This window comes from Pezoporus occidentalis, unplaced genomic scaffold (genome assembly GCF_034315485.1).
Source record: "Pezoporus occidentalis ecotype Australia unplaced genomic scaffold, CSIRO_AGI_Poc_V1 ctg28, whole genome shotgun sequence".
Lineage (NCBI taxonomy): Eukaryota > Metazoa > Chordata > Aves > Psittaciformes > Psittacidae > Pezoporus > Pezoporus occidentalis.
In genome coordinates this window covers 1,918,163-1,931,036 of record NW_026914718.1, presented here as the reverse complement: position 1 = coordinate 1,931,036, position 12,874 = coordinate 1,918,163, and the positions used below count along the sequence as shown (strand labels likewise).

The 12,874-nt window shown below is 42.2% G+C and overlaps 1 protein-coding gene and 1 long non-coding RNA gene across 6 annotated transcripts in view; one reads left to right on the top strand and one right to left on the bottom strand.

Annotated features, from left to right (window-relative positions):
- CNTNAP2 (contactin associated protein 2) overlaps positions 1-12,874 on the top strand; it is a 1,014,729-nt gene that overhangs the window by 988,313 nt on the left and 13,542 nt on the right. For all 5 annotated transcript variants that reach the window (XM_062625371.1, XM_062625372.1, XM_062625373.1 and 2 more), the window contains one exon: positions 9,118-9,348. In XM_062625371.1, the coding sequence (XP_062481355.1) occupies positions 9,118-9,348 (231 nt within the window). The remainder of the gene's footprint in view (positions 1-9,117; positions 9,349-12,874) is intronic.
- On the bottom strand, positions 2,001-4,648 carry LOC134167126 (uncharacterized). Its single transcript, XR_009966095.1, has 2 exons — positions 4,444-4,648; positions 2,001-2,237 (listed from the first exon to the last, which is right to left on the bottom strand). It is a non-coding gene; the product is annotated as an uncharacterized LOC134167126 (long non-coding RNA).

Genomic DNA, 12,874 nt, shown 5'->3' with positions numbered 1-12,874 from the left:
AAAAATGACTGCTACTGCTGAACCCAGGACAACCTCCAAAGCAATAATCAGACTGAGTTTATATTAGTTTAACACAGTTTTAACAAAAGCACAACATAACTAAGTGCACTGGAGTTTGGCCAAGACACATTACATTTGACTAGAGGCTGTCTTATTTGATTAGTTAGTTAGTTTCTGGCCTGAAAAGCATTTGCTGAGTTATGCTGCAGCCAGCTTCAGTAAGACAAAGAAGAACATTTAGGCAAGCCGTATGAATGAAACTGCAGATTTCTTTTGCATAGTAATGCTCTTTCTATGTATGTGTTTTACATCCTTCTCTAAGGGTTATGGGAGATGCTGTGAAGATTATTTATTGTGAACATAAATTAGAATGGGCTTATAAATCCGGCTGAAATACAGCATCCCAGTTAATTCTGGTGATGTTTTGTCTGCGATAACAACTGTTACGTTTTCATAGCGATACCTATGATGATAAAATTACTCAGTTATTTTGCCAGTCACTGAGAGTCGTGGCTTGGAGTTTGTTAAGATACTTCATCTATATCATTTTTTCTCCCCTGTCATCACTTTCCTGTCACTCTGTTTAGAACCTGCCTGCAGACAAAAAGTAGGTGAAACGTTCAATTCTTTGTTGTGGATGAGATGCCTGCTGCTGGCTCTCCTGCAGCCCTCAGCCATGATCCCATTGCTTTTGCTTCATGTGAGAAGGGTGGAGGATGGGGAAGGAGCAAAAACTGTTCTTGAAGCTGACTGTCAGATACTTCCGTGGTTTTGCTTTGAGAACTGCTGATTTCTGCAGCTTGGGTTACAGCAGCATGTGCTGAGCGCTTTGCTTCTCAATTGCAAGGTTTCCATTAGCCCTCAGGGGGGTTTGCAGTCATGGTATGGGGTACAGCCTGACTGAGCAATATTAGCGTGCTGTTGTGTCAGCTCAGCCTGTCATCGAGGTGAATGGCCTTTCTTTTCAGCTCTCTCTGCATTTGGGATTCCTGCTTTAAACACCAGGCTGAGCTTTTTGCCTCTGGCACCCACAGAGAGTGATTGGTTGTTCGGAAGAGAAATGAAATGCTACACAGATTTGTAGAATGGCTGTATTACCTCTCACAGTTGGGTATGTAAGGGTAATACATGGAGAGGTCTCTCTTCCCCCAAAGCTGGAAGCAGTTTTGGCTCCACTGACACAGAACTGACTGTTTGCTCCTATTGAGGTTCTGCCCCCAGCTGAACACATGATTGGGAGCATTTGAAGACTTCTGCCCAAGTCAAGACTTCCAGTTGCTTCTGCATGATGGGTACCATGCCTTGGCCACAAAGAAACTTGATGTTCCTTCTCTTTTTCCCTGATTTTTGCATTGTTCCATTACTCTTGGGAGAGCTTCCTCTTTTACCAGTGGAAATGTGCCATACAACCTGTGCCACCGCTAGTGAGTGACCTTTCCGAAGTCATGAGAAATTTGTAGGGTGTTTAAAAAAAACTGATCTAGTTTCATTTTCCTATTTAAAAGCAATGCCCATCCCTTTTCCACTTAGCTCTCAAAACACCTCAAGTGAGACAGATCCCAACTAGAGGGTAGGGGGAATTCTCTGTGTCCTACTAAGAGGGAGAGGGAGAGTTTGCCATGAATATCTGAAGTGACTCACTCCACATTATACAGTGAGTCAGAGGAGAATGTGAAGAAAATACTTCTTGAAAGAGAGACGTTCACTTTTACTGTTGGGTTTGACAATGCAATTAATAAGGACCTTGCAGCATCAGTTAATTCCCTTTTTGTTAAAAGGCAGTGTGAATTCCTTAACGATAACTGTTGCTGGCTATGTGTGAAACTTTAAAATTGAACTTGTTGGTCTCAAACCCTCTTCATCTGTGGCAACGGGAAAGCAGGCTGCTGTCAAATAACATCTCCATTTCTTAGCATCCCTCACAGTGCCTTTTTTGACTGAGGAGCTGCAGTCCAGCACCAGTCTTCATTATTACTGCAATAATGGGACTTTGATAGGAGTGCATTTCACATCAGTGATTTACTGTCTCCATTACAGCATGACCCGAAAGCTGTAACTCTTCTGCCAGGGGCTGGGGTTTGGAAGTGCTCCAGGGCCACAGCGCAGCTTCCAGGCCAGCTCAGGTTCTCTAATCCTGTGTGGTTTTCACTTGGTTTGATCATTTCCAGCTTGTGCAGAAAGTGTCGGGAATGCCTCATACAGAAATGGCCTTTGTTTTGTCAGTGCTGATAAAGCTGCTGCTGCAACTGAGCTGTTACAGGCTTCATAAATAATTTTTCTCTTGCTTGCACCATGGATAAAGCTATTTCTTTGGTGTCAGCAAGTGAAAGCACCCTGTGTTTGCTGTGCAACACTATCGGTTGGTGCTGCTGGGTTAATGTTAATACCTTTGGTTTCTGGCACAGTGCTTTATACACACAAATAGCATCTTCTGTGTGTTTCAGGGGGTGGCCAGTGAATTGACAGTCTAGACATAAAGTGTCTAAACAAAACTATTCGGTACAAGCTATAATGTGTTATAAGTAACATAAAGTTACAAAGCAAAAGTTAAAACAGCCACAGAAGGACCACATCACCTGATGGGGCCATACAGTGGGCAGCACCTGAAGGCTCTGGAAAGCAATCAGCTGGAGGCATGTCTGAAGGCATCTGACTTCAGGTCTGGTGTCCAGGCTGAAGGATTCAGTGAGTCTCTCAGGATGCATCCAGAAGAGGAAGTGGCAGGGTGGCTGGAGACCACCCGACAGCATCTCACCATATTCACTCCATCCCTGCAGGCCCCTAAGCCTATTAGCATGAAGGGAAAGGGACATGTGGAGAAGCATCCGGATACCACCTGGCCCTTGCAGATCTGTGTGACTGGCACATGGGATTTGGCTGCATGAAGAGCAGTTGAGGGTCATTCATGCTTGGGTCCTGGGAAGCTCAGGTCCCCATTCTCAGGGACCATTTGCCCTTTTGTTGCCCCCAGCACCCCTGTAACAAGTTCTCCATAAATGAGCATCTTGTTCCACTGGTGCGAGTGTCCAGAAAGCAGTGTGCACCAGCTCAGTTTTGAGTTCTGGGCAAAATAAAGTTCCTGTTGTTTTATTACCTGTACCACTTACTTTAATAGGAATTACTGATCTTCAGACAGAGAAAATATAAACAGCCAGTAAGCAAACAGGGGCTTGATTTTCATACTGGAGGATGTTCATCGGAAGACCTAGGTGATGTGTCAGACTTCATTTTCCCTTTGTCTGCTGTTATCCCCCTTTTGGCTATATAGTAGTTGCTCCTGACAGGGAATTTTTAGCCCTGTGGCTTTGGTCTAGCACGTGTATGTCATCCCAGATAGATTCTCCCTATGACTATGTACTGTATGTGATTCAAGCTAATTTATGTATTCTTTCAGGTTTTTTTTTATACCACACCAGTCTTCAGGTATTAGTATGTGCCAGGGCTTGCTCTTGCATTGAACTGCTCATCTAGGCAACAAACAAGAGAAAGTGCTTTATAGTCTCAGCGGACTGTGACTTCTTGAAATCAATAGCTTCCTTTCAGCAGAGTTTAAACTGCTTTCTATTATGTGGAGCCTGACACAGTAACAGAGAGATGCTTAAGATGCTGATGCGGCTGATATTTGAGCAGCAGGTAATGTAACAAGATACCTTTCTAAGTACAAGGGACAAGAGAGCACATGGTGCTCTATTTTGAAGAGAAAATCTCTTGCTAAGGTTGACCCAAAAGCAATTAGTGGTTCATTTAACTGAATTGGTGAATTCACCTGTGCAGTTTATTAAAATATTATATAGAGATAATTTTGGCTCAGTTGAGTACAGCTAGCTGAAGGGTTATAGAGATTTATAATGGATTACCTTCTATCTACCCACTGGGTGGGTGCTTAATGTAAAGTGAAATAGCAGCACATCCTGGTAGTTCAGCTAGAAATACTGCCCTGTGTCAAAGCTGGACTTCTCTCAATAGTGACACAGCTACTTTCTTTCCAGAATCATTAAGCTGTTGTATTTTTGGGTGTAAATGGGTACATGTAAACAGGTCATTGTCCTAAAGGCAAACAGCTGGATTTGTCACCATTTTCAAAGCAAAACTCAAATAATGTCTTGTGTAAATTGTGTAAGAAATAGTCTTCAGTAAATTGAACTGAAAGGGCTTTGGTTGTGCTGCTGAGACTTTCCTTTGTTTAAAAGGCATCTTCTGTCACAACCAAAAACACTCCAGTATATCATGCTTTTCTTCTCCCTGCCCTCTTTGTGTTATTTTGGGCAGAGGTTTCCCACTACCGAAAAAGAAAGAAGAGTTAGATGTCTGTAACATCCACTGAGAGCCTTGCTGTGATAGAAAAGCACCCTTGCTATGCCTTATTTCCACTTGAAGGGCATCACTGGAAATCTCCAAGGGAATTTATAACAGGATATTTACTACATACATTGTTGTGCATACCCACAAACTGTACTCCAAGTTCTGTTACATTTCCTTCCTAATGGAACATAATTCACAACAAGTAATGCCTTGATGCCTGGATGCTGTCTGTATGTATTGAACACTGTGCAAGGTTAAGAATTTATTATAACTTTCTGTATCGATAGGCATTTCAGAGTCCTATAAAGAAAGACTGTACAGATCAGGTAGAACAGAAAAGATACTCTGCAAATCTGGCTGTTGTTTTTCTTGAGTCTTTTTCCAAACAACGCCACAAGAATATGTAAAAAACAAATGGATTTAGTGGAGCTGGACCTCGCCAGCAGTGCAGTAACCTTTTGTGCTATTAGACGTGCTGTGGCCCTTCCAGCTATCCGTAGATCTTTTACTGGTAAATAGATATGGAAAGCAGAGAAGGGAGAGAATAGATAAAAACTATATTTGCAATGTATTTGCTTCTACAAGTAGCTCATCAGATACATGCTAACTAGGTCAACTTTGGTAAAAACCTGAACCAAACTCTATTTGTTCATCTTGTACTAGAGTCTAGGCAGGAGCCACAACTCTGCATCTACAGGCAATGTAGTAATGGCAAAAAGGCTTAAAAAACAGACAACCTAATTACACTGATTAGTATTGCTATGTGATACTTAACACATTTGTTACTTACACACAGATCCAGACATGTTTTTTTCCCTCTATGCAAATGATTTTGCTTGTTATAGAATAACGAATTTCAGCTTGTTGGGTACTCACTGATGGTGCCTTGTGTCATAAACATGCTTGGAAATAGATGGGTTTTTTTGTCTTTTCACTGAGGTGGAAAAGAGCTTCTTCAGTAGTAGCCCATCATTTTCAATAGAGAAATAGTATTGGTTTTATCACTGTGTGGCATGTTTCTGTCACAGCCATGGGAAATACACCCTGAAATTAAAGCAGGTAATTGAGGATTAAAATCCTGTCTCTTTTTACTGTTAAAGAAATAACAAAGCATAAATAACAAGTAATTGATGTTCTGTGTATCTTCAGTGAACAGAAGCACACAAGACATGGGGCAACATCTGTGAGGTTCTTAGTATACTGTGTACTAGTTATATACGTTTTAAGTGTTTAAGTAATGTGGGTGGGCAGTTGCACAGTTACCGTGTGAACGTTCAGCATTAAGGATTTGTACACTGTAGTACAACTGTGCTAGAATGGGTTTGCCTGAATGGTCTCTGTCTTGTAATCATGGCCTTCATCTCAAGTCAGCAGGTTATGTCAGCAGGGAACAAGTGGTTAAAACCAGTTGGAGTTGGAAAAGGTCTATAAGCGGTATTTTTGGAAGTCTTTCATTACAGAAATGCTTGTGGGTAGGGTGCCAGCAGAAGATTGCTGCATCAGATCCGAAAGCAATAATACTAATGTTGCTATTAGGTAATGATAATACTATATACTGTAATATTTTTATGACTTTGCACTAGCTGATGTGCTGAAAATCAGAACAATGCAAAGTGGCTGCATTGTACACTTCCCTTTTTTAAAGGATGCGATTGTCATCTTCTGTTGTTTTTCTCCCCTTGTTGTTATAGGGAGGAAATTGAATTTTAGTCATGACAACAAAGGCATATTTCATTATCTAATCATTACACTCTCCAGGGATGGGTTTTTAGCAGGCTCAGATAGACAGGGAGGCAAAGTATAATGCCCTAACATCAGAGAGTATCGGTGTGCTGAGCCCCATGGGACAAGCATGGAAAGGAACATTTTCACAGTTACAGAAGTTGATCCATCTTGGTTTAGCACTGATCTGGTGCGAGCTGGTATGAATTTGCATGAGGTGACTTGCACAGCCATCGTGTGTGGAATGTTTTAAACAGAAATGCAGGTCTTCAGCAAGGTGCTTTGTTAGGGGCTTTTGGGTGGGTTTTTCTCTTTAATTCTTTCAGCATCTGTATCCATCATTTATTATTCATGGAGTTAGAGAAGAATCGTGCTGAAACTGCTAAGGTAGCACAATCATATTGATGGGGTTTTGTTCCTGTCATTCAGCATTGTGAGTGGGAGGCTATTAGCATGGTTGCATGAAGTTCCACAGAATATATAAAAATGTGAATAAAAGGTAATCTCTGCACTGTCACTGGCAGTGGTTACAGTGTTCAAAGAGAAATGTGGTCTTCTGATTGTTCCTTAGATTGTAGGGATTACTCAAAATTGCAAAATATGCCATGAATATTTTATTGAAGTAAGAGACGGTGAATATTGTGGTCAGATAGGATCCGTGTCTGAGTGATACCGTCTACAAGTAGCATTCAAATTCATGAACTCTGGATGTGGTACAGCTTTTCTATTGACTATGGAAAGTGTGCATACACATGAGAGGTTTTTTACTTACTATCATAGAATGGTTTGGGCTGGAAAGAACCTTAAGGTTCCAACTCCCCTGTGATGGGCAGGGATGCCTCACACTAGACCATGTCTCCTGTCCATGAAGGAGATGATGCTAACTGTTCAGTCAAGCTACTTTTTTAAAGGAGAGTAGGATGCAAGGCCCACTTGACTAGTACAATGATTTTAATGCATTGAAGCTAGTCTCTAGCTGAGTCCTGAGCAAGTTTATGCTTTGTCAGAGGTGACAGCTGCTGCTCGCTGCCAGCTTGTGAAGACATGTGGCTGTAATATTGATACAGGCTCGCTAAGCGCTAGTAAGGAAAGCATGTTCTCAAACAAGAAGGAAAAGGGAGAATGGGAGGAATAGAAAATCCGTGCTTGTACAGCGGATCACACAAGGATCTGATGCAAGTAACTTTCAGATTATGAATCTTCCTTGTGTGTCCTTACGTGTGTGTGTGCATGTCCCTTGGGTTTGGTGGGGACTTAAATGGTGTGTATTTATCATTCTAACATGGTTGCAGACATAGAAAAGGTACAGCTTAGTTTGTTGTGAAAACAGAGAAATTGCTTTAATCATGTCAAGATTTGTCCAGTTCCCACCAGTTTTCCCCCAGTTCATGTTTAACCTGTACACCCCCCCAAAAAAAAGGCATACTTGAAATTCCCAGCTTGGTTTGTAGCCTTGAAACTCCTCATGCGTGTCTCCGATGCTCTGTGCTCTTAGGAATAGCACTCACATACTTAGGGAGCCCAGGCAGCAGCTCAGGCCTCATAGAACTGATCCTGGTTTGGTTAGAACTGAACACATCCAAAAGGTTAGTAATGCATTTTCTAATAGTTCTGATTTAAGGTTTTGGGGTTTTTGTTGTAGCAAACCTCAAACCCAGATGTGCTTTGGTTCCCAGCACATCCCCAAACTCTTAAAATAAAACTTTTCTCCCACTTTCTCCTCACAGCTCTCAGCAGAACCCTCTCTGTCCCACCTCCTCCTTTCCTTTTATGACACAAACTTGTGATTTACAGCCAACTTCTTCTCCAGAAATGCTATTTTTCAAACCCTTACCATTGTTCCTGACATATAACAGGTTGCTTTTCAACAACCTGGGGCTGCTCCCTCTCCCTGGCATAACCATCTTGCTTTGCTCAGCTCAGTACAACTTCCCCCACTGACTTTAAGGACCAGACCTAACTCCTGTCCCTACTGACCCAGGGAAAGGCAGTTTGAAGTGTCTCATGCCTCCAGAACAATAGCTCATGGTACAGCACAAACATGATGCTGCCATGTGTCCTTTTCATTTGCTTCATGCTATCATGTAAGAAATGAAAGCAGATTCCTCACTGCTACGTAGATATTATATTAGATACTGCAGGGAGCCTTTGAAGTGTTAATACCCCTCAACACAGCTAGCTGACAGCGCCAGATTTATCTCGGTTGTGACTCAGGCTGTCACAGCAGGTCCTGCGAGCAGGTTCTTGGGGAGTAAGGGCATGTGCTGTGTTTTACAGCCGCCTCCTTGGGATCATTTTAACTGGTGGGTTAGAAGGGAGAAAACTACTTGGAAGGCAGCTTGGAAGAACAGTGGTGGAGCCCTGTGCTGTGCTCATGAACGTTGGCTGAAAGCTTGCCTTTCAGCACAGCACAGGGTGTAAAATAAGGCAGGTTCCCAGCTGACACAGGCCTAGCTGCAGAGGTGCAGGAGCACACACGCTGCTCCTCAGCCTGCAGCGGGGCTGGATGGGCACCTGCCACCTCTCAGCACTGCTGTGGAAGGAAGGAAGCTGGAGAGGGGCTGTTTCCACTTGGGCTGAAGGGACGTGTGGTTCCCTGGTGAAGGGACATTTGTTCTCCTGGCAAGGAGACAGGAGAGGGATGGGAGCCAACAGGAGTGGCCCTGGTCCACTGAGAGGGGGCTACAGGGTAACCAAGGTGAAGGAAGGGGCATCTCTTAGAGCAGCAGCTTCAGCTGGGAGGAGAGACCTTGGCAATGACTGACTTTGCCTCCTCCTTCACCACCTCTTATTGGGGAAATGATTTTTTTTCCCCAGCCTTTTGTTCTCTGATGACTCCTTCATGCCAGCCTTTCATTTTAATGATAGCATAGCAGCGAAACCGAGTCACATCAAGGCCTGAAGGTTTCCAGCTTTAATCTGTAATGGAATGTAAAGAAACCTGGCAGGGTTTGACACATTCCCAGTCTCCTGAGAGAGGAACTTTGGAACTGAGCTCTGAGAATCAAGTGTTCAGACCAACTGTGCTTCCCAGAGCAGTGAATTGTTTTGATTAATTTTATGTTCTTTTTTTTTCTCCTTAATTTCCCATAGAAATTGGGAAGATTGACCAAGATATATATAAATACAACACCCCAGGATTCACTGGCTGCCTATCCAGAGTACAGTTCAACCAGATCGCTCCGCTCAAAGCAGCTCTGAGACCTACCAACGTCTCCTCTCACGTCCACATCGAAGGGGAACTGGTGGAATCCAACTGCGGAGCATCTCCACTCACCATCCCACCAATGTCGGCCGCTACCGACCCGTGGCACTTAGACTCAGGTAAGCTGGGGTTCATGCCACATTACTTCAGTGGAGCAGTTCAGAGAAGAAACACATCTTGCCTTCCTCTGTAAGAAAAACAAAACTGAGTGGATGTGACTGATAAATGACTGTAGGAAATGTAGGAAGTGCAAAGCTGGAATGACAGAGATTTGCCATCACTCCTAAATGCAGTTACAAGATCTTTTCTTTGCCTTATTTTTAATATTCTGCTTTATTTTTCTTTTCCATAAGTCTGACGCTGTTTGGGTGTTGAGTTTTGACCTAGCTGCTGTGACAGCACTTTCTCTGTAGTTTTGGGTATGTAGTCAGCTAAATAAGGTACAGTAGCATTTCTTATGCTGCATTCCTGAGTATATTGTGGTCAGCTCCATACCAGAAAAGTAAATCTAATTTTAGGCATAAATATATTTATATTTATGCCTTTATAGTGCTGATTTGTTTTCTGAAATGTCTGCTTTCCTTAGGCCACGTGTAATGGGAAATCCCATTAGTCATAATGGCATTCACCTCATGCTGAAAATGCTGCCAAGCCAAAACAATTTGCAGATCCCAGCAATCTCGGCCTGCTTTGTGACTGACAGTCTTTGAAATTATATGTTGTGTCTAACTGTAGAGGTTTGGGGTTTTTTCTCTTGCTTCTTGAGTGCCAGGTGAATACTTCAAAAGCAAAAAATCTGTTCCCTTTGGATTTATAGGGTCAGGTGTACACTGACGTCTCTCCTGTGTTTTGTCCTCGTTCTGATTTGTAGCCTTTGTTTGTAGAACAAGAATTGTAGAACCTTCCTGGCAAAGTTGATGTGTTTACAGGGGTATAAAATTAAAATGCTAGTGGAAGAACTGGGTCCGTAATGATTCTGATACTGATTAGACTTTGCCTATTGTGTTTGGGGATTCATCCATTGGCCAGTTTCTGTATGAGAGGGGACAGGTGGATACATCTTTCTCAGAAGTACGTGCCATGGTCATACCTTTTGATTTTGGATATTATTTTTTCTTGCAGTGTCAAGGAACTCCTTGCAGTATTTTCTATTAGCTCTTCAGTAGAGAAATAGGGCAGATGTTTGTAAGGAGAGATAGATGTTCCAGGACTGAGGGTCCCAGACATTGAAACAAGCAGTGTTACGCTCTACAGCTTGTCATTCCCTCCCTGCTGCCGTGCCATCATAAGATTTCAGTACATCTCTTCCTGTTTATAATATGCAGTCTGGTACTTGAATTTTGTCATCACAGTTAGTAGTCTCTTTCTTCTCTGAAATTATTAGGCCAGTTTGTACCTGAAGGTTACATTCTGTGCTCCTCTTTCTATAAAAGCACATTTCCTGAATCCTCACTGGCTCGTGTCTTTAAAAAGTAGGCCATAAACGTCTTAAGGATGCACTGCTGCTATGAATCTTGTGCAGCTAATGGGTTTTGGTTGGTAATTTTGGTTGGTTTCTTTTTCCTACAATTAATTTGACTGCAGGCTAGTTATAGACTATGGTGGGATTTACTCACGGTACTTGAACTGTTCTAATAGCTCCGGGTGTTAAAACAAGGAGATCCTGTTTGTCCTTGCCAAGTCCTACTAAACCTGCCCTTGTGTTAGCTCAGTGTTGTCTTGAAAACTCGCTCAGTTGATTCAACTTTGTTGACCTGACAGATTACAAGCTTACACATTTCCTTCTGGATTAATTGTAGTACTTGGTCATGGAGCCAGCATGGAGGGTATCAGAACATGCAGCATGCAGTTAGGCTGGCTCAAGCTGTCTGTTAACTTCCAAACTGAAAAAAAGTCTCACTGTACTCTGTGTAACCTTGTGCACAGGTGATCTTGGTGACTGGTAAAGGAAAGTGTTTGGGTTTAATGTCACTTTGCATTAGCACATTGGTGGTTTTCACTGAAGACTCTTTCTTTTGACGTTTTCCCAAATTCCCAAAGAAGACTTTCTGACACACATTGTGTTGAAAGAGAAAATGGGAAAATCAGAGGTGTAAGTAACGGTTCCCATTGGCTCCAGAGCTGGAATCGTCTTGGTACTCTCAGTGTGAATTTACTCCTTCACTATACCAGCTGAAGGGGTGAAGACAAAAACCTTTATTGAAATGCACACAAACCCTTGTAGAGGTGCTAAAACACACCTGGCCACAAAGAAATGGTTGTAAAGAACAGCAGTTACTGTGTACTGGGTTTCTCATTTCCAACATGTTCTAATCTGTAGTTCTTATTGTTCTGTCACTTACTTAATTTTAAATTGAGGATGGCTGGCTTCAAGTGAAAATATCAGGAAAAATTTTGTCGCAAGCATCATACAGTTTACATCTCATTCAGCACTCATCCTCATTCATGTTTTAAGTGTACATTTGTAGCTTTGTTCTCAAATACTGTGGAATTGAATGTTGAGGATTGACAAATGTAAGTGCCTAAACAGGACAGATACACCAAACAGCAGATGGAATGATCCTTGCACCTCTAAACTGCAGCGCTGGGTCAGACCTCACGAGTAACCACCAGATGTTAAGCAGGTTCTGCCTGACAGGTAACCTACATGAAATGTCTGCCTTAAAACACTTCTGTGTAGTTGCTGTATGGACATTACTGGCTGCAGAACATTATGGATGCCCTAGCAGAGAGGCTAAGGGGAAAATGATAAAGACACACATCAGTCATTTGCAGTTCACCCTTAGAGACAACTCGGGGATTTATCAACAAGAAACCTTGTGGATTTGCTCCCTGGACAAATGGGCCAGACAGCTTCTCGATTCCTTGTCTTGCACTTTCTGTTAGCCTTGAGTACACACGTGTTTCACATTTACAATTTTAGTTCTTTTTAAATGCCTTTGTCATTGGAAAAATGCCACTTCCCTCCCTCCCCACCCCTGGTTGGCGTATTGCCATGCTACCGGGCCATTATCTTAAACCATGATCTTGTTCAGCTTGTGACTACTCTTATAATGCAGAGTCTTTTCCTGTTGCTATGGTAATCCTTTCTTGGTGGTGATAAAGCAGGGATTCAACAAGTCATTCTTTTCTAGAACATGACTCTGGTGACTTAAAACAAAAGTCAATAATCAAACCCAAGCAGATCATCAATACAGTTCTCTTCCTCTGTTTTCCTCCTGTCTGTATTATCTCAGTTCACGTCAGACAATCAAATTTGCCTTGGTTAAAGCAAAAGGATTGTAGAAAGGACACAAAAAAGAGCCTGATCAATGACCATAGTATTTAAAAATTCCATGTCCTACCTTTATATGTTGTCTAAACCCAGCACGTCTGGCATACATTTCACAACAAAAGTTATAATTGCATGCCTTTAGCTATATTAGCCTGCATTTTCATATCTATTACTGTAGCACATGTACAAGCCAAAAAGCTAATCAAGATTTTTTTAATATCTCTCAGTTGAAATGAGCTAAGATGGATGTCACTGGTAATTGACACCTTGCTCATTGTAGAAAAGCAAACAAAAGCCCAAACAGATGATTATGTTTGTAGTAAATAAACCCCCACACCTAAATTGCCTTGTACTTAAAATCAGAAGATGCA